The sequence below is a fragment of the Malus domestica genome, chromosome 06 (genome assembly GCF_042453785.1).
Source record: "Malus domestica chromosome 06, GDT2T_hap1".
Lineage (NCBI taxonomy): Eukaryota > Viridiplantae > Streptophyta > Magnoliopsida > Rosales > Rosaceae > Malus > Malus domestica.
The window spans coordinates 31,141,666-31,169,526 of record NC_091666.1 but is presented as its reverse complement, the minus strand read 5'-3'; the positions used below and the strand labels follow the sequence as shown (position 1 = coordinate 31,169,526).

General features: G+C 39.2%; 4 protein-coding genes across 7 annotated transcripts; all 4 read left to right on the top strand.

Annotated features, from left to right (window-relative positions):
• Nucleotides 1-45: 45 nt before the first annotated feature.
• Nucleotides 46-4,214, top strand: LOC103409742 (pentatricopeptide repeat-containing protein At1g18900-like). Of its 4 annotated transcripts, none has more exons than XM_017325391.3 (3): nt 46-213; nt 824-1,165; nt 1,397-4,214. In XM_017325391.3, exon 3 carries the CDS (start codon nt 1,418-1,420, stop codon nt 4,040-4,042), a length of 2,625 nt encoding a protein of 874 aa, XP_017180880.3. In that variant the 5' UTR covers nt 46-213; nt 824-1,165; nt 1,397-1,417; the 3' UTR covers nt 4,043-4,214. The 4 variants fall into 4 exon arrangements, with proteins under 4 accessions (XP_017180880.3, XP_070679927.1, XP_008346758.3 ...); XM_070823826.1 differs by having other exon boundaries at nt 824-1,259; XM_017325392.3 differs by having other exon boundaries at nt 49-213; nt 824-998.
• A 1,793-nt stretch (nt 4,215-6,007) lies between these two features.
• Nucleotides 6,008-14,654, top strand: LOC103438156 (uncharacterized). The gene is made up of 15 exons (XM_029104007.2): nt 6,008-9,008; nt 9,098-9,226; nt 9,311-9,502; nt 9,610-9,659; nt 9,790-10,105; nt 10,287-10,410; nt 10,492-10,689; nt 11,185-11,280; nt 11,950-12,143; nt 12,262-12,477; nt 12,615-12,890; nt 13,017-13,164; nt 13,271-13,404; nt 13,717-13,803; nt 13,888-14,654. The coding sequence occupies exons 1-15, from the start codon at nt 6,345-6,347 to the stop codon at nt 13,972-13,974; spliced, it is 4,911 nt and encodes a 1,636-aa protein (XP_028959840.2). The 5' UTR covers nt 6,008-6,344; the 3' UTR covers nt 13,975-14,654.
• Nucleotides 14,655-15,182: 528 nt separating this feature from the next.
• Nucleotides 15,183-16,622, top strand: LOC114825406 (LOB domain-containing protein 27-like). Its single transcript, XM_029104008.2, has 2 exons — nt 15,183-16,235; nt 16,370-16,622. Exons 1-2 carry the CDS (start codon nt 15,226-15,228, stop codon nt 16,467-16,469), a joined length of 1,110 nt encoding a protein of 369 aa, XP_028959841.2. The 5' UTR covers nt 15,183-15,225; the 3' UTR covers nt 16,470-16,622.
• A 4,864-nt stretch (nt 16,623-21,486) lies between these two features.
• On the top strand, nt 21,487-24,824 carry LOC103437786 (protein NUCLEAR FUSION DEFECTIVE 4-like). The gene is made up of 2 exons (XM_008376287.4): nt 21,487-22,217; nt 23,426-24,824. The coding sequence occupies exons 1-2, from the start codon at nt 21,753-21,755 to the stop codon at nt 24,557-24,559; spliced, it is 1,599 nt and encodes a 532-aa protein (XP_008374509.1). The 5' UTR covers nt 21,487-21,752; the 3' UTR covers nt 24,560-24,824.
• The last annotated feature ends 3,037 nt before the right edge of the window (nt 24,825-27,861 follow it).

Genomic DNA, 27,861 nt, shown 5'->3' with positions numbered 1-27,861 from the left:
AACACGCGTAGGGGAAAATACAAAGTAGGGCGAAGAGAAAAAACAGCTGGTTTTTTGCGAGCCTCCTTCTTCCCAACTTGGTTGGAAGAAAAATTAAAGCTCCAGTCTTGAAGGCACAGAGAGCAGAGCCGCCGCCATCCCCCCTCTCTCTCGCTCCTCTCTTTCTCTCTGCAGACACGCGTCAAGAACCCAGAAGCCCGTTCACCATTGCAGGTAGTTCTCTCTCTCTCGCGCTCTTTGAGTTTTTTTTTTTTCTTAACTGGTTGTGTTCTGGTTTGCTTGTGAAAGAGTTGTATGGATTTTTTGATGAATTTTAAGTGCTTTTTTCTGTTTTTTTGTGGTAATTGAGAACCTGGGTTTTGTTGGGGAAGTCTCAGATGTCGCAAAGATTGGTTCTTTTTCTTGTTTTTGTGCGTTTTTGTTTTGATTAACGTTGGAGGGTGGCTTTGCTGGTCTGAAAGTTTCGATCTTTGTGTTCATTTCCGTGTGGAATCGAGGATTTTTATTGGAAAATGTGGATTTAAGGTTGTAGATTGTTTGTATGTCTTGATGTTTTGTTTGTCATTAAGAAAATATAACAAAGAGACTTTAGTACTAGAAATTTTAACTGTAGAAAGAGAAAATGAAAATTATGAATCGTATATGCTGAGTTCTAGGTATGTTAGTGATGTTGTACAATTGAATGATGGAATGTATTATAGGGTTCCGCCTGCGAAACATTTATGTGTCTGCTTAGGAATTTTCGGTTAGTAAATACGCTAGAAGAAGAATGTATTGATGAAAGGAATTTTGAAGTAAATTTGTTTGGTGGTATTCTATGCAGGATATGCTGCATGGAATTGTTACGATTTACAATGTCTTCTTCACGCGTGTTTTCCTGAAGAAGTCATTACAAATCACATTCGAATTTAACGTGGTGTTTCTGAGAGGTTCTACTAACCAATGATATCAAAATCTAAGAACACTGGTTGAGACTTTACCATTGCTGGAGCGGAATGGTATAGACTGCAACCTCCAATTGGGATCGCTGTGCACTTTGAGGATTTAAAATGAAGTCTAACCATACTATCAATATTGTTGTCTAACGAGTTCATTTCTTATTGATGGGAATGAGTGATATCTTCCCTATTGAGCAGTTCGTCTTATCTAGGGACGTGTGTTCCAGGTATCAAGGGTTCAGGATATCCATATATAGTTTTGATGCAAATTTGATTTGATATCCTGTCTGACCAAGGCGATTCACATCAATTATCTGTTGGGTAAATTGGAAAAGCCGGTACTGACTTGTAGTTGACTGCCTGTCACTACTCAGTACTCACTAGCATTTTCTTTTATGATGTTAGAAACTTAGAAATGTTGTTGTGTTACTAATTCATTATCCATTCTTTATATGCAGGTGATACCCTGTCTGTAAATTATGTTGCGAGCAAAGCAATTAAGTAACCTTTCAAGCAGTGCGAGGTCATTCTTTCTTACCGGGCCTGGGCCACGATGTAGTGCGACAGATGGAAATTCATGCTCTTGCTCTGAAGATGAAACTTGTGTTTCGCAAAGGCAGCTAGCAAGAGATGGAGGTCTACTTGCCCAAAATCCATCCACCATGGTATCCAAACCTTCAGCAAGGGCAAGGGCAGGAACCATCCTTTTGGGAGATGCAGTAAAAGTGGCAGGTCCTCGTAAAGCTGGAGGTGTTGACCATACAGCTTCTATTAATCAGGCTGCAACAGCACCAAGATCTTTTGGGAGATCGGAGACTGTAAGTTATGCTAGTAGCACAGATGTGGTGCACTCATCACCTCTTGTTGCAGACCAGTTTGCTAAGGCTGGAGTTGCAGCTGTAAATTTTCTGTCTGATATAGTAAATGGCAAGCTTCCTTTATCTGATGGGCTTGGAATCCTTAATAACTGTATGGTTGATCCAACCAGGCCCCTCAACGGTATCAAGCCATCACATGTGAAACAAATAAAAAGAGAACATTTCACTAATGGTCGTCCAAAGCCAGCTACTGAGGTATCAGCTGCATCAAAGCCTACAAGTAATAATCATGGTCCAAAGGGCAAAGGTGAGAAATCCAATTTCGTTAAAGGTCTAAATCATGTTCCATATTCTAGGATGGAAAGCTCAGCAACACCTCATACTGTATACTCGGACCATCATGAGCAAAGGTCTATGCCACCGAAATCAAAACCACATTCAAACTTCATTCCAAATTACAGTTCCAGTGCTCAGACCTCTGATGCAGAGACCATGGGTCATATGACTCGTGCCACTAAAAGTTTCAACAGGCCCATAAGAGATGTGAAAATGCCAACAGGAATAGCTCCCCAAGTCAACAGACAGTTTGCTCACACTGGGAATGTTGTTCATAATGTTTCTCACATACTGCAACAGACACGATGGGGTCCTGCTGCAGAGGCCACTCTTGAAAATCTCAACTGTTCAATGGATGCATATCAAGCAAACCAAATTTTAAAGCAACTTCAAGATCATTCTGTTGCTCTTGGATTTTTTTATTGGCTTAAGCGGCAAGCAGGATTCAAGCATGATGGGCACACTTATACCACCATGGTTGGGATCCTTGGTCGTTCCAGGCAGTTTGGTGCCATTAACAAGTTGCTTAATCAGATGGTGAAAGAAGGATGCCGGCCAAATGTTGTGACATATAACCGTCTGATTCATAGTTATGGCCGTGCAAACTATTTGAAAGAAGCAATGAATGTTTTCAATCAAATGCAAGAAGCGGGATGTGAACCTGACCGTGTCACATACTCCACACTAATTGACATCCATGCAAAAGCTGGATTTCTTGACGTTGCCCTAGGACTATATGACAGTATGCAAGAGGCTGGTCTTGCTCCCGACACATTCACTTACAGTGTTATGATCAACTGTCTTGGGAAAGCTGGTCATTTAGATGCTGCTCATCGGCTATTTTGTGAGATGGTTAATCATGGTTGTGTTCCCAATTTGGTCACCTACAATATCATGATAGCTTTGCAGGCCAAGGCAAGGAATTATGAGACTTCTTTAAAGCTCTACCGTGACATGCAGGGTGCGGGATTTGAACCGGATAAAGTAACTTATAGCATAGTAATGGAGGTCCTTGGCCACTGTGGATATCTTGAGGAAGCCGAGGCGATTTTTCATGAAATGAAACAGAAAAACTGGGTGCCTGATGAGCCTGTTTATGGTCTTTTGGTAGATTTGTGGGGCAAGGCTGGTAACATAGAAAAAGCCTGGAGTTGGTATCAAGCTATGCTCGATGCAGGTTTACGCCCTAATGTGCCTACTTGCAATTCTCTGCTCAGTGCGTTTCTTAGGGTGCACCAGCTGTCCGATGCCTATAACTTGCTGCAGAGCATGATGGGTTTAGGTCTAAACCCTTCTTTGCAGACATATACATTGCTTCTCAGTTGTTGCACAGAAGCACAATCACCATATGACATGGGATTTTGTGGTGACCTTATGGCAGTCACAGGCCATCCTGCACATACATTCTTACTGTCTATGCCATCGGCAGGACCTGATGGTCAAAACGTGCGGGAGCACATGAGCCGGTTCTTGGATATGATGCATAGCGAGGATAGAGAAAGCAAGAGGGGCCTTGTAGATGCAGTAGTCGACTTTCTTCACAAGGCGGGACTAAAGGAGGAGGCGGGTTCAGTCTGGGAGGTGGCTGCACAAAAGAATGTCTATCCGGACGCCATCAAAGAGAAAAGCTCTTGTTATTGGCTTATAAACCTGCACGTTATGTCCGACGGTACTGCTGTGATAGCTCTATCAAGAACACTCGCATGGTTTCGCCAACAGATGCTAATGTCCGGGATTTGTCCAAGCCGGATTGATATTGTGACAGGATGGGGCCGTCGGAGTAGGGTTACAGGATCTTCTTTGGTTAGGCAGGCAGTGCAGGAACTGCTGAATGTTTTTCGCTTCCCGTTCTTCACTGAAAACGGCAATTCTGGTTGTTTTGTGGGATGTGGGGAGCCTCTTAACAGGTGGTTGCTCCAGTCTTACGTGGAGCGAATGCATTTATTGTAGGCGGTAGCGCTTCTTCCTCTCTGCCATTACCGCGCGATTTTTGTTGTCCTTCTCGGCGGGGAAGATGATGAGCAGGGTTGGGTTGATTGAGGCCCTTATGTATTATGACCATGTATCTATGTTGTTCTCATGTGCAGCTATTTTCAGGTCAAATAAAAATTGTTTTTGGTAATATCTCAACCATAATGTTGAAGTAGGTGCACGCTTTTATTGAAATTGAACAAAATGAAATTGGCCACGAGAGATGGAGAGAAACTTCGATAAGAGCAGTTTCACCGTGGGCAATAGCCCGATGGATTGGCTCTCAAATAGGGTCAAAAAGCCTGAGCAACTTGGTCCAACGTGTGCTGATGATTGAGCTCGAGCGGGCCCGAGGGAGAGGCCCGGCACGAAGGTCATGTAACGCAAGGCTGACGTCCGTCACAACATAAAATAATAAAAAAATTAATATAAATTAATAAAAATTTAAAAAACAGTAAAAAATTATTAAAAAAATCCGAAAAAAAATTGATTTAATTTTTCTATAAATATGTTATCATTATCTTTCAACTTACACCATAATTTTATATTTTCTCAAATACTTTGCATTGTAATTTCTTATTTAATGCCACGTGGTACAACGAGACCGATTAAAAATCATATCCAAAATTACAAATAAAATTATTTTGTATTATGTTATAAAATAAAAAATACTAATATTTTATTACCTATTACCAGAGCTATTCAATGTAGGAATAGAGATGCAAAAAACAATTACTGTTCATTATAAGCTATTCAATAATAACTTGCCCCGGGGACATTTACAACGGTGAAGTTGCTATAATAGCGCCTCGTGGTCTGGTGTATTGCAGAATCAGCTTTTGTGAGATTGATGGGGCTATTAACTATTTACTTCAGCTTGCCGGTTGTTATGCATGATGCCGGTCCATATAAAGCAAGGTATTTACATGTTTTAAATTGTTGTTAAGTATGCATCGCCCCTTTAACCCTACCTAATATGATCGAGACCAACATTTTTATTTATTTATTTTACTAAATTTCATGTGTGATATGAGAGGAAAAAATCGAACACTAAATTTCAGTTGTTAAGTGTATGAGTAAATACGCTTAATCATTTAAATTACAAGCGTTTTGTTAAAAAAAAGGTCTTGTAATGGAGTTTTATTTTTGTATTCTGTAAGAAGATTCCCATGGGGTGAAACCGTAAATAAAACTTCTACACGTACGAAAGAAAAGCCTTCTCAAGGAAGTACTCTCAAAATACACTGTACTTCATGCTAGTTTACTAAGTGTGCTTACTCTTTACATTTAAATTTGATTTTTTTTTTACTTTAATCGAAGTAAGTATCAAATCACTAATATTACGGTTAGTAGAATTTATATTCATTTGGTAAACGAGACATAAATTTTGACGATTACAGGTTCCCATACATTACCATTATCGTTAATAGAATTCATTTTTATTGATAAAAAGGGCATTACAAATACATATTACGAAAAACTCAGTTCGAAAAAGTGTCTTTGAAACTAGGTTTAAACATATACAATAAAGCATCACTAATCGCAAAGCAATGAGTAGATTTCAAGTACTTGTCCGAGCTCATCTGAAACCACAAGATTACACAGATCAATAAAACTGTTTAGTATTGTATTACACGAAGATCATATGAGAACAAAATCTCAAATCATATATTGGGATAGGAAATACAATGCCTATGGGTCTATCGCATCAACTAATCATCTCCAGGATCTCAAAACACGGAATTAAGATTAAGTACATCCAGCAAATCAAAGAGCGTCACCAAACAAGTTAATACCTAATTATTATGACTAACCCGTTTGGAGAGAGAGAGAGAGAGAGAGAGAGAGAGAGAGAGAGAGAGAGATTGCCTTACCCCACTATCCCAATTAAAACCATATTCTAAAACCATAATTTAGCCAAAAATAAAAAGATAAACCATAATTAAGAACAATTTTAACATACTCCTTTCTCCCTTAATTATTTCCTTACCAAACCTCTAATCCCCTCCTCCCTCCTCCCTCCTCCATGGCCGCTGCTACCAGTATGTACTGGGTAGTGTCCCTCTCTCTCTCTCCCTAAAATCGCCGCCGACCACTCATCGCCTCGGTCCCCTTGCGAAATTCCAGTTCTACCCCCACCATCGTTCCCCAATAAGTACCCCTACAACTTTCTCTCTCTATACATATATGTATATGTATAGGTGCACATATATACAGATAAAATAGAGATATAATTATATATATATGCATGTGAATTCGGGATTGGGAGAGAGTTCGATACATGGGGAATAAGAAGCGAAACGCTGCTCCGCGGCCCAAGCAGTCGCCGGCGGCGGTTCAGCCACTCCCAGCGGCCGATGGAGATGCTGTCGTTTCATCCCAATCTGATACTACTCTAGCGGCCGCCGAGACCGATGCTCTACTCCTCTCAAATAACAAGATCGAATCCTCGCCGTTGCCGATGATCGAATCGGACGGCTCGGCGGCGAAGGTGGAATGCGAGCGGGCCCTGACGGCTCTTCGGCGGGGGAACCACACCAAGGCGCTGCGGCTGATGAAGGAGTCGTGCCAGCGGTACGAGAACTCGGGTCACTCGGCGCTGATTCACCGAGTCCAGGGAACTGTGTGCGTCAAGGTCGCCTCGATTATCGACGACCCCAACTCGAAGCAGCGGCATTTGCGGAACGCGATCGACTCCGCGCGCCGAGCCGTCGAGCTGTCTCCGAGCTCGATCGAGTTCGCGCACTTCTACGCCAATTTGCTCTACGAGGCGGCCAACGACGGGAAGGAGTACGAGGAAGTGGTGGCGGAGTGCGAGCGGGCGCTGGCGATCGAGAAGCCTGTTGATCCCGCCAGGGAGAGCTTGCAGGAGGAGAGCCAGCAGAAGATATTGACCGCCGATGCTCGAATTGGGCACGTGCAGAATGAGCTAAGGCAGCTGATTCAGAAGTCCAATATCGCTTCCATTTCGACTTGGATGAAGAATTTGGGCAATGGGGAGGAGAAGTTTCGGTTGATTCCGATTCGGAGGGCCACCGAGGACCCAATGGAGGTGAGGCTGGTGCAGACCAGGCGGCCTAATGAGATTAAGAAGGCGACTAAGACGCCGGAGGAGAGAAGGAAAGAGATTGAAGTGAGAGTGGCAGCGGCGAGGCTCTTGCAGCAGAAGTCTGAGGTGCCCCAATTGGGCAATGAGGGTGAGAAGAGTGATAGGGGATTGGATTCATCGTCGGGGTTCTGTCAGAGAGGTAGTGAGAGGAGAAAGTTTGGGAACTTGAGGAAAAATGGGTCCTCTGCAGAGAGGAAGGATCTGGTTCGGTCATACTGGAAATCAATGAGTGTTGATATGAAGAAAGAGTTACTTAAGGTTAGAGTTAGTGATCTTAAGGCGAAGTTTAGTTCATCTAAGGATGGTTTGGCAAATGAGGTTTTGTCAGAGGCATTGGCATTTGCAGAGGGTAAGAGGAGCTGGAAGTTCTGGGTTTGTTGTAGATGTAATGAGAAGTTTGTGGATGGTGAGTCCCATATGCACCATGTTGTGCAAGAGCATATGGGAAACCTTATGCCCAAAATGCAGTCGGTTTTGCCTCAAAATGTTGATAATGAATGGACTGAGATGCTGCTTAATAGTTCTTGGAGACCGTTGGATGCGTCTTCTGCAGTTGGGATGCTTAGGGATCAAAGAAAATGCAAGGAGCATGAGTTTGTTGAGGATTTCTACTCTGGGAATCAGAACAAGGATTGTGATGAGTGTTTCAAAGATGCATGGGATTCTTCACCTGAGAAGGAAATGCTTGGGGATAGTCCTAGTGACTGTATTGTTGAGGGAAATAACCATGAGAAACTTGCCCGTGTTGTGTGCGAGGAGGAAAATGGGTTAATTGCATATTCTTCTGTTGCAAATGGTTGGCCAGTATCTGATGATTCTGAGCGCGAAAAGCTTCTTGAAAGAATTCATGCCTTATTTGAGGTGCTTATCAGGCACAAATATCTTGCTGCAAGCCATCTTAACAGGGTGATACAATTTACAATGGATGAGCTACAGGCGTCCTGTTCTCAGCTTCTCAACCACGGTGTGGAGCAAACACCTATGTGCATTTTCTTTCTAGGAGCTACCCAGCTTAGGAAAATCCTCAAGTTCTTGCAGGACCTGTCCCATGCTTGTGGTTTAGGTAGATATTCTGACAAAAGTAGCATTCCTGCAGATGATGCGAATAGCACAAATAAGGGTGTAGAGATTAAAGAGAGGATTGTTCTCAATGGAGATGCATCCTGCCTCATTTTGGATGAGTGTCTATTGTCATCTGAATGTACATGTGATGTTGGTCATCTTACTGTCAGTGACGCTGCTCCTGCTGCTGTCGTTGGTAATGGAAATGGGGTTCCTCCTGATTCCGATGCTCTGCTGTCCTGGATATTTGCTGGTCCAACTAGTGGGGAACAATTGACTTCATGGGTACACGCAAAAGAAGAGAAAACACAACAAGGGATGGAAATCCTTCAGATGCTTGAAAAGGAGTTTTACGACCTGCAGTCTCTTTGTGAGAGAAAGTGTGAGCATTTAAGCTATGAAGAAGCATTACAGGCAGTGGAGGATCTTTGTATTGAAGAAGGTAAGAAGAGGGAAAATGTCACAGAGTTTGGCCACCGAAGCTTTGAGTCCGTTCTACGGAAGAGAAGAGAAGAGCTTCTTGAGAGAGAGAATGATGTGATGTTCCTCAGCAATAGGATTGAATTAGATGCCATATCAAATGTGTTAAAGGAATATGAAGCTCTAAACATTAACCAGTTTGGATATGAGGAAACGTATGGTCGTGTGACTTCTCAGTTATTTGATTTGGAATATGGGGAAGATGATGATTGGAGGGCCAAGGATTATGCTCATCAGGTGGACACATGTGTAGAAGTTGCAATTCGGAGACAGAAAGAACAATTATATGTAGAGGTCGGTTGGTAGATTCTAAGTTGGCTTAGCATTTAATTGAAATAATGAATTGGTCGTTGCCATTTTACCTCAGTTGTTCTTTCATGCAGCTTAGCAAAATAGATGTACGGATTATGCGAAATGTTACTGGAATGCAGCAATTGGAAGTTAAGCTTGAACCTGTTTCTGCCCATGATTATCGGTCGATACTGTTGCCCCTAGTGAAGTCATACCTGCGGGTATGTATTAAACAAATTTAATGTTTGTGCCATATTTAAAGGTTCTGAATTTAACAGTATGTATTCTTGTGTCTATACTTATAGGCACATTTGGAGGATCTGGCTGAGAAAGATGCCACAGAAAAGTCCGATGCTGCAAGGGAAGCATTTTTGGCAGAACTTGCACTTGATTCTAAGAAAGGTGTCAGGGGGGAAAACGATAATTTGAGACATACACAGGAAAAAACAAAGGATAAGAAGAAGAACAAGGAGTTTAGAAAAGCAAAAGATTCAAAGGTTTTAATCATGTTTTCTGGTTGTCATTTTCTTTGTGGTGTTCAATATGTATGTTACAAATCCATGAAGACATCCTGATATCCATTATTTTATTCGTACTTCTGTAGGGTAATGGGGTTTCGGATGAGTACTTTCATCATGATGAGACCTCTGAGCTGTATGTCTCCTTGCTCCTAACCTGCACATTCAAATTGACTCTATCCTAATAATGCTATCCTTCCATTATAATTGCTGGGTACTGTCTATAGTTTATTTTTAATGTATATTTGATGTGTCTCTTGCTGCAGTACCTTTCCAGAGGCATCTGATGGTGAACTTCCAGATCCTGAGCTGGTGATTTCTGTGAATGGCAATGACTTGAAACAGCAGGAAGAGGAATGCAAACGGAGAATTGAACTTGAAGAAGAGGAAAGAAAGCTTGAAGAAACTTTAGAGTATCAAAGACAAATTGAGAAGGAAGCTAAGCAGAAGCACCTTGCTGAGCAAAACAAGAAATCTACTCAATGGCATCCAGAGAAGGTGGTGGAGGGATTGGATGATGTTAACTTGGAGTCTTGTGCTAATGGTCAAGATGTTAATGAGCCATTCAAGCTTTCTGTCCAGGTAATCATTGTTAGGCTGTGCCCTTCTTGTATGTGTTTCCTTCTTTCTAGATTAAATTTAGTAAATATTTGGTATATGGAACTGGATACTAAGATATTTGAAGAGGAATACCATACTGTCTAAATTAGAGGATATTTACAGAGAGTAGTAAACCTGATGAAAGTGTACTATCTACGAGCAGTTGACACAGAAGACTGGATTCCCCAACAATTTAGAAGGTCTTCCCGTTAACATGGCAAATGGTTCTGCAGTGCCAGCCAATTCTTCTACCGCTTCTGGTGCTCATCAAGCTAAAGTTAACCAAGGTTGGTGTAGGATTTCCTTGTATGAGGTTGGGGTTAATTTAATTATAGGAGATGTTTCTCATTGTGTATCTTCTTGAGCAGGACGGGCAAATGGAGGAATTGTAGAAGAGGATGGTTGTTTGCCTTCTGATCGACGGACAGGAAGGAAAAACCGAAGACAGAGGAGTTCCACAAAAGTGCCTGATGGAAAGTCTCAAGGCTTGTCAACTGGAAACGAAAATGTTGAAGTTGGGAGGTCAAGTGTTGAGGGTTCACATGACAATCTCCTTATGAACAACCGTAAGTTTACTTATCCTTCATTGGTTTCCACTCTATTTTTTATGCTTGATCATTTTTTACAGTACGGTGAACAATGTCAACACTAGTTGCCCTGTTTTTGTTTGCTTGGTGACTGGCCAATTTTGTCCTTTCACGTATTCTCATTTTATTGTTAAGGGAAAAATGTTTACCTAAGATTTTAGGTAATATCTTTATAAAATGATATTTCTTTTGTAGTATGAATTTTACTTAGTAATCTCATCTCTACTTGCTCATCCAAAAATGTTTTCTAGTAGTTTATTATAAATTTAGAATTTTATATTGTTTAGTGATTCGTCCTATGGTCACATTAGCATGAAGTTTATGTCCTTTCATTTAAACGCTGTTTTTACTGCTCTGTAAATATGACCATTGACAATCTTTCTTTTTTATTTTTATTTTTTATATTTTTGCAAATTTGGAGTTAGTATGAGCATGAGTTTTGTCAAGTGAAAACCGGTTATACTGTTTTGGCAGACAATGGAATACAGGAATTGAGACAGAAACGAGCAGAGGAAGACGATGAAGAAAGGTTCCAAGCTGACCTCAAAAAGGCCGTACGCCAAAGCCTTGGTAAAATTATTCTCTTATTTCAGTGGTCTCTTTGTTATGTTATTTATTCTTTACAGGTATAAACCCCTGACCATGGTAATCACAGTGGTACCCCTCTATAATAAAGAGGAGGTCTAGGATTCAACCCATGGTAGGGCGAGGTATGTGAGGAGGAATTCCGTCTCCATTTTTGTAGCTAACAGATATGATTTGCATATTTGTTCGAGTAGTCTATCGGATGGTCTATCAATGAATAAGATAAGTAGTCTCAGATTTGTTCATGTGGGAGTTCAACTATAAGTGAGTCACATCAGTAGCCTGGACTTGTTGGGACAATAGAAAAGCAGTCATCTCTGGTAGATTTGCACCAGTTTTAGTTATTATCATCAGGAAAAAGCATTAAGTAGAATATTTCTTCGTCTTGATATATAATTCTGTGCAATAATGTGGTTCAGAATCATGCATGAATAGCAAAAGATATGCTGACAGCAAGTATGTGATCTAAGTTTGATAGAGGACTGTGGAGAGTGTTTAATGTAGTCTCACCAAAATATGCTAAACCTTGTCAAGTTGTACTATCACTAGCTGTCTCACTGATGCATTTTTTTCCATTGAATGAGGCTCTGAGCACTTACCATACGGTATGAGATTTTCAACTGTCTGACCTTTTTTATTCATGCTATTCCGCAGACACATTCCAAGAACGTCAGAAGTTTCCTGTAGTTTCAAATTTGAGGATGCCCAGAAAAATATCTGCAGATGTAGATAACGGTGTTTTACATAATGACATCACAAATGAAAATGCGAGTGAAACCGATATATTTGGCACAGGGTTAAAGAATGAAGTTGGTGAATACAACTGCTTTCTGAATGTTATTATACAGGTCCGTTGATTCAGAGTTTTGATCAAATTTATGTTCTTAGTTCATTTGTCATTGTATATCATTTTTCCTGAGCATCTTATTGATATTGAAATGTTGCTTTTTTATTTTGTCAATACAGTCTTTATGGCATGTTAGACTGTTTCGAGATGAGTACCTACGGAAATCAACATCAGAGCATGGTCATGTGGGGGATCCTTGTGTTGTCTGTGCGTTGTATGAAATCTTTACTGCTTTGAGCAATGCGTCTGCAGATACTCGAAGAGAAGCAGTTGCCCCTACTTCTTTGAGAATAGCTTTAAGCAACCTGTATCCAGAAAGTAATTTCTTCCAGGAGGTATTTTCAGAGAATTTGATTGTAGCCCTTGCCTCTTGTACAACTTCTACAATTATTCTGAAGTCATAATCAGCTCATATGTCAAGAATTTATCTTCATTTTTGGAAGTTGGTTCTAACATTATAGCAACTGTACAGGCTCAGATGAATGATGCTTCTGAAGTTTTGGTGGTGATATTTGATTGTCTTCACCGGTCGTTTACACCTGGTTCTAGCCTTTCCAATGCTGAATCAGTGGAAAGTAGTTGTCCGGGGTCTTGGGATTGTTCAAACAATGCTTGTATGGTGCATTCCATCTTTGGCATGGACATTTTCGAACGAATGAATTGCTACTATTGTGGTTTGGAGTCCAGACATCTCAAGTATACTTCCTTCTTCCATAACATAAATGCCAGTGCTCTCCGAACAATGAAGGTATCAGTTAAGAACTTTCATGATTGTTTATTTTCTTGATTGTTTTTTAGATTTCAGCAATTTATTACTGTTTTTGGCATCGTTACAGATTATGCACATCTGTCTTTATCTTTCTTTGCTATTCAGGTTATGTGTACAGAAAGCTCCTATGATGAGCTTTTAAATCATGTGGAGATGAATCATCAGTTAGCCTGTGATCCTGAAGCTGGTGGCTGTGGGAAGCTCAACCATATCCATCACATTCTCACAACCCCACCACATGTTTTTACAACTGGTGACGTGAAGAGTTCTTGGGAGAATATTCATTGTTGACTTATGCTTCTAAAAATGGAAACTCGCTTAACATGAAAACTGATCAACATTTTTGTTTCGTCATGCAGTTCTGGGCTGGCAGAAGACATGCGAAAGTGCTGATGACATAAAAGCAACATTGGCAGCTCTTAATACTGAGATAGATATCAGTGTCCTTTATCGTGGCCTGGATCCAAAGACCACGCACAACTTGGTTTCTGTGGTATGCATGTTTGGATAACCCTCAATTTTGTCATACGTATAGTAGCGTTCCATTTCCCAAAATGCAACCAGCGTTGTGTATTTTTCCTCCGGTTGTGAAATAACAAAGGCTTGCATTTCTTACCCATAAACTTAGGTTTCTCTGGCGTTTTTATTTTTTATTATTTGGAGTAGTGAAAGCTGTGATATATCCAATTTCTTTTGTTTAATTGAAAAATCTCTCCTATGTTATCTTTGCATAACTTTTGAATTTCAACAAGAATTTGTAGATACCGCTATTTCGTTTTATCTCATATCTACCATTTACTTTTAGGTTTGCTACTATGGACAACATTACCATTGCTTTGCCTATAGTCATGACCGTGGATGCTGGATTATGTACGATGATAAAACTGTCAAGGTAAAGTCGGTTATTCTAGTGTAAATCAGGCCTTGTTTCGCTCCTTTCTGCCTTTGTTATAATTCGTCTCTGATGTGTCTACAGGTGATTGGTGGCTGGGCTGATGTTCTTACCATGTGTGAAAGAGGGCATTTGCAACCACAGGTTCTTTTCTTTGAAGCTGTAAACTAGGCATTTTTTTTCTGGAACTCATTACGTGTTTAGACTTTGCAAGAGAGCGTTGGTGTTGTAACATCCGTTCGTCATCTACTGTAAGAAGTTGTTCATAGCAAATGCATTCCATCCTTCTGGTTAGACGGTAAAGTATACAGCGCCAATTTCAGAAGACGAAAAAGGATAGAAATGTTCCGGTTGAAGTCCAGAGTTCCGATGATATATAATCGACAGTTTTGTGATCTAATCAAGAATTTTTGTGGGAGCAACTGGTCCTCGAGGAAGAACCGTGTATCTAAAGAGTTTCACCATTGAGGAGCCGAAAAGTCTAAGCTTGTGGTACGTTCACTGTCCCTGCAACTGGCCTTTTAAGGTTGGACTCTTCGACGAAGAAGGTAGTAACAACGACTACCGGCTGTCTGCGCGTGTCGATAAATGGCATTGATTGCCGGTTGTTTCTCGAGAGCATGTAACAGTTGTAACGGGGGAAGATAGGTTATAGAAAATCAAGGTCTTTTGCTTGGACGTTTTCTAAAATTTCCCCCAAATTTTGAAAAGGTTGTTGTATAGATGACATTATGATGGCCCTTCCCCTTTTGGGGTCTTTGGAACTGCGGATTACAGTAAATTTGTTGCTTCATCTTGATACCACAATTAGGTTAAAAATGAAGATCTATTGCCCCTTCTCCTCTCCGTAATTTCGGTTTACGAGAATTGCTATTTATTCTCACTTGTAAGGGAGGTTTAAGTTGTTACTCTTATAAATAGCGAGTTCGCTACCATATTATTGCTGCCTCTATGAGGAATTAACGCTATCCCCAAAGTAACTTTTATTTGTTGAGCGATTGCGCTTCTACTCGACATTGTTAGATCATTAAGGTCTAATTTTCGTCGTAGTCTGGAACAGTGGATACATTGTATCTTTGAATCTTACAAAACCAAATGATGCCCTAATTTCAATATGAGACTTCTAACTACCAGAGTTCGATTTACTTCAATGTATTTAGAAACTAGAAAATTTGGATATGCCACGTCATTCAGGGAGGGGTCAGTGTGAAGTGGCTACGACCATTAAAAAAACAAAAAAACAAAAAAAGAAGTGCCCCTAACGTTTAGGACTTTTTCTGTTACCAAATTCCAACATTTGTCCCCAACGGTCTTACACGATCCCCGCCTTTTTCGCTTCCCCTCTTCAATCTTTTCTTTTACTCAGTCTCTCCCTGCTTCCAGTAAATCCGCACATTTCCAGACCTTTTCAGATCCAAAAAAATGCTCTCCATTCCACCACCTCCATTCCTCCTCCCCCTCCTCCTCCTCCTCCAACTCACCGCCACTCTCCTCCTCCTCCTCTTCAATTTCAAACACTGCACCACCCTCCTCTCCAATTGCTTTCGAGGTTTTTCGCGTTCCCGGCTCTCGGATTGGTTCCGATTGCGTTTTGGGATCCGCAAAATGCCCCTTAAGGGCGCCACCCTCCAGGCCTGCGCCGCGTGCAAATACCAGCGAAGGAAGTGCACGGCGGAGTGCCCCTTGGCGCCCTATTTCCCGGCGGACCAACCCAAGATGTACCAAAACGCACACAAGCTATTCGGAGTCTGCAACATTTTGAAAATACTTAAAAATCTCAACCCTCGCCAGAAGGTGGAAGCCATGAGGTCCATCATATACCAAGCTAACTTGCGCGACAAGTTTCCGGTTTACGGGTGCTGGGAGGTGATCAGGCAGCTCCAGTACCAAATCCTGGTGGCGGAGGAAGAGCTCCAAGCTGTCCACCAACAGCTGGCAATGTACAGACAGCACCGCCACCACCAGATTTCGTCCATGCCGGAATATGTGACGTCACAGTTGGAGCTAGGGATGGCTCCGCCCAATAACCCCCTCGCACTTTTCGACTACAATCTTCCCCCTTATATTCTCACTAATACCAACAATGCCACCGCAGTGGCTCTTGTAAATCAACACCAACAGCAATCTTACTCTAGCAGCAGTGATGCTGCTTACAGCTCTGCTGCTTATAACAGTGACTCCAAAGACAACGTCAACAACAGCAACAACAATGCTGGAAATCCGTTGTGGAGTTCAAATCCTTTTATGACTAACAACAGCAACAACAACAACAACAATAATAACTCCGAGGCGATTGAATCTGAACTCGGAGCTCTTCAGCAGCTCTCTATCCAACCTGACGTTGTTCAAGATTACGATGAGTTGCATCCGTTTTTTGACACCACCGATGATAGACAGTCATACATTGATTCCAAAGAGGCTTATGATTCAAGGTACATTTTTTTATTATCACTTTGCATATGTATTCGTTCAAACCTTTATCTCTAAAAATCCGAGCGACACAGGGCTGAATCTATTTGGTGCATACGTAATTGTAATTCACTAAAAGATGAGAATTCACTTGCAGCTCGGAAGAATCGTTCAAGGACACGACACAATCGATGGAGCATGCAGAGAATGCATTGAAGAATGATGCAGCATGCTTTAGTCTTACCAGTGTCAACTGATGATCAGTGAAAAGTAGTGTGGTTCGTCTTCTTCTTTTGTGCATTGATTTCTTTCTATTATGAATTTGATTATTCATACGGGAAACCAACAATTTTGTTTGCTTCTTTTTTTGGTTAATAAAACTCCACATACTGAGCTCCTTGTTTCTTTTAGCTTCAATGTTCTACACCTGAGTTTATAATCGACTGTTTGTTTAATCGAATAATATTTCACGTAGTTTTTCGACTTTTGTGAGCTGTAGAATACATATAAAATAGCTTTGAAACAATCATGGTACCGATTGGAATTGAGTCATAGAAGCCTGGTGTTGTATGAGCCGCAAGAGGGGCACTTGTGGTAAAGCCAGTGAAAGGGAGCAGTTCCTCTCTTCTCACAGACATTGCAGAGTATGACCTGCAATTTATTTAGCAGGTCAATGAACATCTAGGTTTGGATGTGTTAGAAGCTACTTAGTATGACAAGAAAAATAGGATGACAAACCTGAGTTTGGCCGGCGTACTCGTCTAGGGTTTCCTGTTTAGCCAAAAAATGCATCCAACATTTGAAGGTACACCTGCAAGACAATCGTATGGTTCGAGAGGCACAAGACATCACACAACTCAGTTGGATAGAATTCAAAGCTTCAGCTCGAGAGTTCAAAGTTTCTTCTAATCATATAGAACAATCACGACGATTCACGCGAATTCTAACCTCTTCCTCCACATAATTCTGTAAATCAGTGTTTTTGTTTCCTTAAGTTTATATTTTTCTGAATAGAGCTTTTGGACGAGGGACTTTAAAGTTCCAGGGAACCTAGGCTACATTTGTAGGAATGCACCACAAAAATTAAATAGGAGGGGGACGTGAAATGACTAGATGCAAATGCAATACGTTTAAAGATACTTTGAAATGTGTCATTTGAAAGTCCCCAGTTTAGCCTCTTTGTAGTGCATTAGTAGTGTATTAGTAGTTGTTTTATAGTGCTTAAGTAGTTCATCGGTAGTGTTCTTGACATCTTGTAGTGCGTGTTTAACAATTGAGTCTAAAATTCCTTGGTACTTTGAAGTCCCTCATCCATCATAGGATGCAGGAACATATTCTACATTTTCAGCTCACATCTTCAATCCCAACAATTTCAAGTAACGAAACTGCAAGGATTGGGCAGGTATAATTCGTAAAGGTGAGGCATAGAAGTAGGAACAGAAGTACCAGCAAAGAAGTCTGAATATTTACAAAAGCTTTCGGGATAAAAGCAAGAAATTATGAAGGGGAAATACCTCAAAACATATTGAGTGCATCAAATGACCGCAAGGAAAGGAGAAATTTTTCATTGTAACCGGAACACGAGGGGTACACCACGTGTTTTTATTTAAGTAGTGGGAAATTTTACTTTTTAAGTTATTAACTTTTTAACACACGTATCCCACCATTTGTATAGTGACACGTGATGTACCACCCTGTGTATTGGTAACACTGAAAAATCTCTCGACGGAAAGGAATTTGTTGGAGAGTTGGGGGTGAAGATGTCTTCGTTGCAAATAGGGCAGTTATCAATGAAGCATTTTCCTCTCCATGTGTGCTTCAAAAGGATGAACCGTGAACGGATAGTCACAAATAGTACCGAGCATGTCAGAGACCTTTGTCATTTTCGTGTTAACATATGTTGAAGTCGACACGGTTTCTAATCAAATAACCACGAATACCACAAAATCAAAAATCTCCTTCATCAATTGATGATACGTCGGAATTCTTTTGTTTGTTTATACAAATTATATATTATAAAAGAATTCATTTAAACTATGGGGATGAAGATTTGAAGCTTGAGTAGACGGAAGAGCATGTAGAATTATCATAGAGACGAGTCAATGTTCCACTTTCAACAAAACCGATATTATCTCAAACTTGTTAATTACCATCTACACAATTCGACAGATATGAGATTTTCTCACAAAAGCTTCGATATTAGGGTTACGATATTTAAACTCTTCTTTTTTCTCAGAAATATGTCGATGTGAAATATTTCAACAGAGCACATCCACGTAGACAAGTGCTTGAGTCGTTTAATTAAAGAAGAAGAAAAAATTTATTACAGTGGACCGCTTTTGTTAAGTTTTGGGCCACAGTCAGCCCTAATCAGTGCTGGGACATGATTATTTGACGCAATATGGTCCCATGTTCTTAGATGTATTCGGGCCCCGTAATCTTAGTATTATTCTTATTCATTTTTATTTTTATTTTTGAGAAAAACGGTAATGGTTTTATTCATAATATTAGGAAAGCATATAATTCTCAAGGAGGACGTCTTGAATTAACTTTGGGGCTTTTCAAACCAACAATTAGCAAAATTGGAAAATAAAACCAACTTGACCATTCTATGCGCTGCTACATTGACGGATCTACAAATATGACACAGACTAGTTTAATAGCATCAATCAACAAACCAATAGCGGATGCAAACTTCCGATAGTTTTGACCACCTGTAGTGCATCACATCCAAAATAATTTGCTGCCAACTTCGTTGCAAAGCCAAACCGACACCATCTCGTGCAACTAGAACCTCAACTGTCTTAGGATTAGTCACGTGAGATATTTTACGAGCAAAATCCTCAGCATAGCTACCTACTTTGTTGCGAAATATCACGCGGACACCGCCAGAATTTATAGTAGCACAGAAAGCACCGTCAACGACTTGATCCAACACGATGAACGAGGAAGCCAACGAGAGGGAGACTGAAGAAAGGCCTGCAAGTTGACTCACTAGTGTTTGAGTTCTCCACCTTGTCGTCCCACAGAAGAGAATTCCTACCTCGCCATATTGTTAATAAGCATCAAGAGAGAATCGAACTAACCAGATGAGTGAGCAGCAACACATTGATTAATTACTGGTTTGGTACTGAGGTGCTTTTATAAAAGTGAGTATCAAAAAAGTTAAGCTAAAAAAGATGTTTGGTAAACACTTAAAAACAGCTTATTTTCACAGTTTTGGGTGAAAAAAAGCTGAAAACGTGAAGCAGAAAAAATGAGCGTATTCTCACAGCACATCAAAAGCAGTTTTTTTTTTTTTCAAAGCATATCAATACCAAACCAGCGTTAAGGCAATCACGAAACGAAGAAGTTTTTACAACATCTCTAGTACCAGTTTCGATATTGGAGGAGAAAAATACAACACGTACAAATGGACAACACTAAACACATATTTTTCTTCACTTTATGTGTGAATGTGCGGTTTTAAGCTCGGCTTAATTGGATGCAAATTCGATACTTAATTACAATGACTAGGTTAGTCTGGGAGAAACATATAACTGATGTTTTTTGTAGAAAGCACTTCAAGTACTTTTGGAACCTAAAAATATTTTCTCTAAAAATGCTTTCAGTTATTTTAAAAGCACATCCGAACAAGCCTATGTTTTTTTGTTAAAACAAAAAACAAATAGAGAAATTCTTAGGGCCGTCACCCACAAGCGAGTGGGCTAGTTGCATGAAGTTGACCACTCGAACATGGACGGCAGATTGATGCATGGTTTGGACATGGATTCTCTGCCCTCCCAATTCGGTGTCCTCCCCGTGCCCTCTTGTTTGTGTGGTCACGGTTAAGCCACGTCAATATTTTATATATATATATTTTTTTTGGTCTTATTATTTTTATAAAAAACAATATAAAATGTTAGCATGGATTAACCGTGACCACACAAAACAGGAGGGCACGGGGAGGACACCGAAATGGGAGGGCAGAGAATCCAAGTCCGCATGGTTTAGGTACCAGCAGGCCAACATCATTATTAAAGTGGTTACTATTGTTAGGGCTTAATCATTGGCAAGGTGTCGTATGACTTACAACATGTAATCTAGCGTACAATATCAGGCATGATTGTAGCTCTTTTTACATTCCAATCCAATCCATCGTAGATTTATAAAAATACATGACTATTGCCGTTTGACAAATAAATCCAAGGTATTTCAAAGAAGGCTATAAAGGTTCTGCCGTTTTAGAGAAGGCTATTTTTTTGCTATGCTCCTTAAACTCAAGTTTAATCTTACTTTTATTTTCATAAAGTGTATTTGCGTCACTTTGTCTCTGAAATTTGATTTTCGTCTTATTTCGTCACATTCCGTCAATTTCGTTAAAAAAACTGTTAAGTTTGTGACATGACATTAGGGAAGCCCACTTACATGCTAACATGTGTTTGCCACATCAACTTAAAAAGAGATTTAATATTTGGAAAATGTAAAAACCATTAAAAAAATTAAAAGTTTCATGAACAAATTAACGCAAATTTCGTTTCAGAGAATAAACTAAATTGAACTAGAGTTTCAAGGGGCATAACCAAAAATATGCCTTAGAGAATCAGTGACACGTGGTCTGCTGCTTACTTGGCATAATTGGAGGATCATTTTTAATTTGTGGAAAAAGATAAATGAAATTAATTAATCAATATGGTAATTTCATGTGATGAGTTGAAGCTAAGGCAATCATACTTCATACTTGTCCCTACAAGAGAAGGAATCTTAGCTCCCATTTTTGGTGCGCAATATTAGACAAAACGACACAAAGAAATGAATTATGCAAACGTAAACCTACCAAAAGATGCTTAATCATTTGGGTAACGTTATAACATTACACGTTTTTCCTTCAGAAAAAAAAAAAAGAACGAAAGAATAAATAGTGATTGTGATGCATTAGTTTTCATCCTAGTGGTTGTCAATGAAACTCATGCATTAAAAAAATTATAGGTATTTGACTTCATCTTTGTTTGACGTAAAAAAGACAGATAGAAAGTAAGGAGTCAAATGACTTAGCTGATTCGTCAATTATGACATCTCTCTTGGAGAAAACATTGATGTTTTTAGTCCTGGTTGACCTGTTTGGCGTTTCTTTAGAGATGGTCTTAGAATATATAATTTGTATGGTTGAATGTTGATAGTTTCCGATCTTATCATTCCAATACTAGTGCATCATATACACAATCAACGAATTTTATAAAACCCGTCAAACGCATCACAAATAATAATTTTCTAGCCATTTATCTGAGTCGAACTCAAAATCTCAAATTATTATTCAACAGTAACGGATAGAAAAGATTAGGATGAACCTTTATTGCGGTTGATAAGAAAATCAACAGAGTTGGGCAAAATCCGAAAAACAGGCTGTGACAAAATGTGTGGTGGTAATCTTGAAATTTTGATGTTTGTTCCGCACCAAAATCGGAAAATCATTATCCACAAACCCAATAAATTGGGAACCCAAAAAAAAAAATATCAGATTTCGTTTCCCCAAAACGAAGAATAACTGTGAGCAGAAAAATATGGCCAAGACGGAGAGGCTGAGTGGCAGCAAGTGGACAGCCACGGCGGCGAGCATATTGATCCAGTGCGCCGGCGGATCTTCCTACGCATTCAGCGTCTACTCCTCGGAGCTCAAGTCGAGCCAGGGCTACGACCAATCGACGCTGGACACGGTGTCCGTCTTCAAAGACATAGGTGCCAACGTCGGCGTCTTATCCGGGATTTTGTACTCCGCGGTCGCGCTTGACCGCCGCCGAATTGGGGGACCCTGGGTGGTGCACGTGGCGGGGGCAATCCAGTGCTTCGTGGGGTACTTTTTCCTGTGGGCTGCGGTCACCGGATTGGTGGAGACGCCGCCGGTCGCGGTGGTTTGCTTGTTCATGTTCCTTGCTGCTCACGCCCAGACTTTCTTCAACACCGCTAACGTGGTGACTGGGGTCCACAACTTCTCTGATTACGGTGGGACCATCGTTGGCATCATGAAGGTAAGACAGATACATTTCATATGTATTAATGCTTATCACTGGATACCTACTCTTCCTCCCACGACGTCGTTTTTGGTTGCCTTGTCGCATTGTTCATCTCATGATTTTACTCACTATTATACTTGCCACATTGCACGTCACATGTTTGACTTATAGACTTCTATGAAATAATGTAGAACTTTTTACAAAAAAATTTCACCAAAAAGGACGGTAAATCGACAAGGGTTTTTATCATAAATGGTTTCTGAAGTTGACCTAAGTCTTCATCTTTGGTTTGTGAAATTGAAAATCGACCAATGTCTTCCCTGAAATTAGTTGTCACAAATCAGTATAATCATTCTGTTATAATTTCGTCAAAAACTCTATTAATTGATTGATCAAAAAGACCAATTGATTTGTGACAACCAATTTCAGAAATGATATTGATTGAGTTTCAATTTCAATGACCAAAACAAAGATTTTGGTCAATTTCAAAGACATATGCAATAAAAACCTAATCGACAAAACCATGGCATTAAATAAACACTAATATATGTGTAATTTGTCACTTTCATGTACTTTTTGTGACAAAAAAGTTATAATTTTTTATTGGAGTCGTAATAAGTTAGATATGTGCATTTTACCAATTTTTTTTAGAAATTTTAACGAAAAATTATATTTTTACATTAAAAGTCAATTTGGTACTATTCAGTTTACCTTTTATTTTGTCTTTATCGTTAAAACTCAAAGTTTTCAAGCCATTTTCATTAGTTTTCCTTTTTTTTTTTTTCAAAAGATGAAACTTTAATGAAAAACTATTGGTACTGTTCATTTTAACGGAAAAACTATATTTTTACACTAAAAAGTCAATCTTGGTACTATTCAGTTTACCCTTTATTTTGTCCTTATCTTTAAAACTCAAAGTTTTCAAGTCCTTTTCATTACTTTCCTTTTTTTTTTTTTTCAAAAGATGTCTTGCGTTTGAATTTGAAGATTAGTTATATTTCTTTTTCCATAAACATGGTTTTGTATTTTATGAAGATATGATGAGTGTGTATTTCTTAAAAACGTGTTTGGATTGTTGCATATGTGGATTCGGCTAGTAAACTAGGGCAGTGTGCTCGCCCCTGACAAGCGAGTTTGATTCCTCTCTTCGCAGATTAGATTATCGTCTTGTGAAAAAGGAAAACCATGTTATTTTCAGATTATTATGATTATTTTTTGGGCAGGGATTTCTTGGTTTAAGCTCAGCAATTCTAGTCCAAGTCTATGACACATTCTGCCAAGGCAAACCCAGCACCTTCATTCTCCTGCTGGCATTGTTGCCCACATGTGTCTCCATCTTGTTCATGCCTTGGGTCAGAATCTATGAAGCTGGTAGAACTGCTATTGACAAAAAGTACTTAAACATCTTCTCTGCTTTTGCTCTCCTCACAGCTGCTTATCTCATGGTCCTAATCATACTCCGAAACATCTTCACTTTCCCATCGTGGGCAAGCGCTCTCACACTTACAGTACTTCTTCTGTCTTTGCTTGTTTCACCCTTTGGAATCGCCATCAAAGCACAAAACTTGCAACCCAAGAAAGACCTTGAGACACTCGACGATCCTTTACTTGAAAACCCCGAGCCAGCTTTAGCAGCCTCCAAATCCTCATCATCAGAAAACCTTACAGATCATGAAGATATGAATTTACTGAAAGCTATGAGTTGTGCCGATTTCTGGTTATTGTTTATTGCTATGGTTTGTGGGATGGGGTCTGGATTGGCCACCATAAACAACATGAGCCAAATCGGGCAATCTCTTGGCTACACTACAGTTGAGATCAATTCCCTTGTTTCTCTATGGAGCATATGGAATTTTCTAGGCCGGTTTGGGGGTGGGTTTATCTCAGATTACTTGCTGCATAACAAAGGATGGGCAAGGCCATTGCTGATGGCTGCCACACTAGCAACCATGGCAGCCGGCCACATTGTGATTGCATCTGGCTTTTCCAGGAATTTGTACGTGGGTTCGATCCTAGTTGGGATTTGCTATGGCTCACAGTGGTCACTTATGCCCACAATCACTTCTGAGATCTTTGGGATAAGACACATGGGGACTATTTTCAACACCATTGCCGTAGCCAGTCCTGTTGGTTCTTATATTTTCTCCGTCAGAGTAATCGGGTTCATATACGATAAAGAAGCTTCCGGCGGAAACGATGATTCCTGCAGCGGCACTCGCTGCTTCATGCTGTCGTTTTTCATCATGGCCTCTGTTGCTTTCCTCGGGTTTCTTGTTGCTCTTGCTTTGTTCTTTCGGACGAGGAGATTCTATGACTCGATCGTGCTCAGAAGACTGCGCCATTCTTCTCCGAGGTAGTGAGTGAATGTGAGCACTTTGTGCAGAGACCAAAGCGGTATTGCAGTTTGAGGTAGTGAGCTCTCTTCAGGAGTGGGTTTGGTTTCAATCGGTTTGGGTTTTTTGCCAAAAGCAAAAATCGAACTGAAATTGCTATTTGATTTGGTTTTTTTATTCGATTCAATTTAATTTTGGTTCATTTATTTCGGTCCTTTTTTTTTTTTTTAATGTAACTTTTCCTTTATTAAAAAAACAGTAATGCTATTCATACTATATTTTTGTACCACATTTTCATACCATTTTAGGTGGCATTTGATATGGGCATTCACATCATTTGAATTAATTAGATTTTTAAATTTAGTTTATTATTTAATAAATTAATAATTAATAAAAACTAGTTAATTAAATAATGATTATGATATACGAGAAGTTTTTCTTCTTCCTTTTCTTAGGATTTGCAAATTTTTAGGATTTGCAAATTTTTCAAATGATGCGGCTGTTCACATCAGATGCCACATAAGGTAGTATAAAAATATGGTATGAATAACATTTTTCTTAAAAAAAATGAAAAGACAGAGCCCAACAATCACTTCACTAATCCAACCCAGGTTAGACTATATATTGGTACAAAACCAACAATGACTAGAAACACTGAATTCAATTTTCTTTATTCTGCTTTTCCTGATTTTCTTAGCAACCAAACAAAGCCCACAATATAAATGATCCATTCGATTCGGAAATTACCTGAGAGAGATCGGAAAATCCACATTAGAATCTTCCGATATGAAGGGTGTTCCGATTAGAAAAGGGCGAGTGGGTCTGATTCGGAGGAAAAGAGGAAGAAAGCACAATGATGTTTCATTGGTTGAGGAAGGGAAGGTTATAGGGTTGGGAATAAAAACGACGTCGTAATATATGAGGGGTTATGTTAGTGCGCAAAGCAATGTTGTTTTACTACCTCTGTTTGGTTAGGTATTTAGTTTTTTTTTTTTTTGGGTAAAAAGGTAAATACATTACCACAAGAAGCAAACAAACTTACAAACTATACAACCAAAGGTCCAAAGACAAAAGTACATAGACAAGCAAAATGGACCAGCCAAGCAAACCAAAGCAAAGCCCAGCCAACAACGTGGGCTAAAACCAGAAAAAAACTAAAGAAGAAGAATTCCAGCTACTAGAAGAAAGAAGCCCGTGAAAATCCACGAGCAACACTGTCAGCAAAGGCAGACATAGAGAAGGTGATGGTGTCGAGAACACCCGAGCTTGTGCAAGCACCAAAACTCTACACACCATCTCAATAAAGCATGACTGCGGATTGGAGTATGGATGAACAAGGAGGAGGGATGCCAGTGAGATAAGAAGAAAAAAACAAAACCAAAAAGAGAGCAGGGGAAAACACAGCCGAAGGTAGGAAGAGGAGACAAAGAAAGGAATGGGAGAACGGCTAACCAACCCCAGCCGAAGTTAGTTATTTAGTGTGGATTTTCGACTTCAGTTTAGTATTTAGTTTTTAATTTGATCCAATTTTTTTTCAAATTTTGATTTTTCGGGTTCAATTTGATATTTAGTTCGGATTTTTTTTTTATTCTCGGTTATTCGAACCCACCCATAGGTGTACAATTATTCTTTTACATGTATAAAAAAGTTGGTTCCAATTTTTTATGAAGGGAGAGTTTTCTGTCATATTGTTCATATATGTGTGTAAATTACGATCATTTATTTTGTTTTGATAATCCGGGAAGTTCACTTTAATTTTGCGTGCAAGTTTTGTTTATTTATACAAATCTTTTTAGTTAAACGAACATTTGGCTTCTTGTATGAGTGAGCACCTATGGTGTGACCAATTGATGGTACTCTCACTCTAACACGTTTCTCTTTATTAATACTATATTTTATTTCATGAAAGTATCGCTCAGGAATAACTTTCATGTAACACAAATGCTATTATAGAGGTTTTCAAGCAAATCATTCGTTTTCATGTGAAAAAGTTAACGCACATAATGATGTTTGATTGGCTCGAAAAACTATAATATTGTATTATGAGAAAAAAAAACAAAAATGAAAATCACACAATTAAATAGTTAAATGGTTTCGCTTTTGAGTGATTTGCTTACAGAAAAGATACGCTCGTCTCTCCATGCTTGGCATTATCCATGCTCTATTTTCTTTCTCTACATTTCCCTTCTTTTTTGTTAGGATTTGGATATTCTAAATGGAATAATTTTAGTTACTTAGTATTACGATATAGTGGTATTCCTCTTCATTTATAAGTAAAAGGTTTTAGGTTTGCTTCTCTTCAAAGGCGGATATTATTACTAGTATATTGTGAGACTAAACCCACCCCATCCTCTTCGTGTAGATAGTATCGTTTGTTCAGAAAGAGGAAGAAAAAAATAGCGAATACTTTTCAATTGTGTTGTTGACATAAAAGTATTCCAAACTAACTACGCATCATTACTGCCACTTAGTACTACGGTGTAATATTATATCTCTTCACTTGTAAGTGGGTGATCTTAGGTTCAATTCTCACCAAATGCGAGTTTGAACTACATTATTGCTAACTCATTGGAAGACTAAACTCATCCCTTATATCTAAGTATAGATAATATTATTTGTTAAAAAAAAAACTACGCATTGTTACTTAGAAGTTAGAAATAAAATCGTGGCATTCACGATGCATTAGTTTCTGTAAGCTTCCATAATCAATCTCTTATCTTTATCTTAATTATTTTTCCACCTCAACTCGTCGTCATCCTCATAATATATCACAAGTTATTCAATTGTTAAAGGCTAATTATATTAACACCACACAAATTGTTGAATAAACCTCACATACTTAATACACCTTATATTTACTTTTTCACTTAAAAATTATCTTAATACACCCCACATTTCTCAAATCTTATAACACTCATTTTTAATTTTCAGGGATTGAATCTAACCATTTGAATGTTTAATTTTTCGAAATATTTCAAATCATCTGAACGTTCAATTTGCCGAATGATTTCAAAATGATGATTTGAAATCATCTTAGTATAGTTTGAAATCATCTTATTCAACTTCTAAAAAGCCTTAAAAATTTGACTTGTGGTGCTGAGTCTTTCCGAGTAAAAAAAAAAAAAAGACTATCTCGTTAGTGCTAACAAATAATGCTTCTATATATATTTCACAAGTCTTTAGACTTAATCTTGAACAAAATAAATAAAGACCCTTTCTCTGCTAATGATCCAAGTGTAGAAGTTTGTTTATACCATATTTAGGGCCTCGTATTTAGACCTCGTATAAATATTCGAGGGACTTAAATGTAATTATGTAATAAAAGA

Bases quoted from the DNA above. Each gene is read 5' to 3' on its own strand.
- LOC103409742 (XM_008348536.4), top strand. From the start codon at position 1,418: ATGTTGCGAGCAAAGCAATTAAGTAACCTTTCAAGCAGTGCGAGGTCA.
- LOC103438156 (XM_029104007.2), top strand. From the start codon at position 6,345: ATGGGGAATAAGAAGCGAAACGCTGCTCCGCGGCCCAAGCAGTCGCCG. The intron at 9,503-9,609 runs GTTTTAATCATG...GTACTTCTGTAG, and splicing joins GAAAAGCAAAAGATTCAAAG to GGTAATGGGGTTTCGGATGA. The intron at 13,804-13,887 runs GTAAAGTCGGTT...ATGTGTCTACAG, and splicing joins ACGATGATAAAACTGTCAAG to GTGATTGGTGGCTGGGCTGA.
- LOC114825406 (XM_029104008.2), top strand. From the start codon at position 15,226: ATGCTCTCCATTCCACCACCTCCATTCCTCCTCCCCCTCCTCCTCCTC. The intron at 16,236-16,369 runs GTACATTTTTTT...ATTCACTTGCAG, and splicing joins AAAGAGGCTTATGATTCAAG to CTCGGAAGAATCGTTCAAGG.
- LOC103437786 (XM_008376287.4), top strand. From the start codon at position 21,753: ATGGCCAAGACGGAGAGGCTGAGTGGCAGCAAGTGGACAGCCACGGCG. The intron at 22,218-23,425 runs GTAAGACAGATA...TTTTTTGGGCAG, and splicing joins CCATCGTTGGCATCATGAAG to GGATTTCTTGGTTTAAGCTC.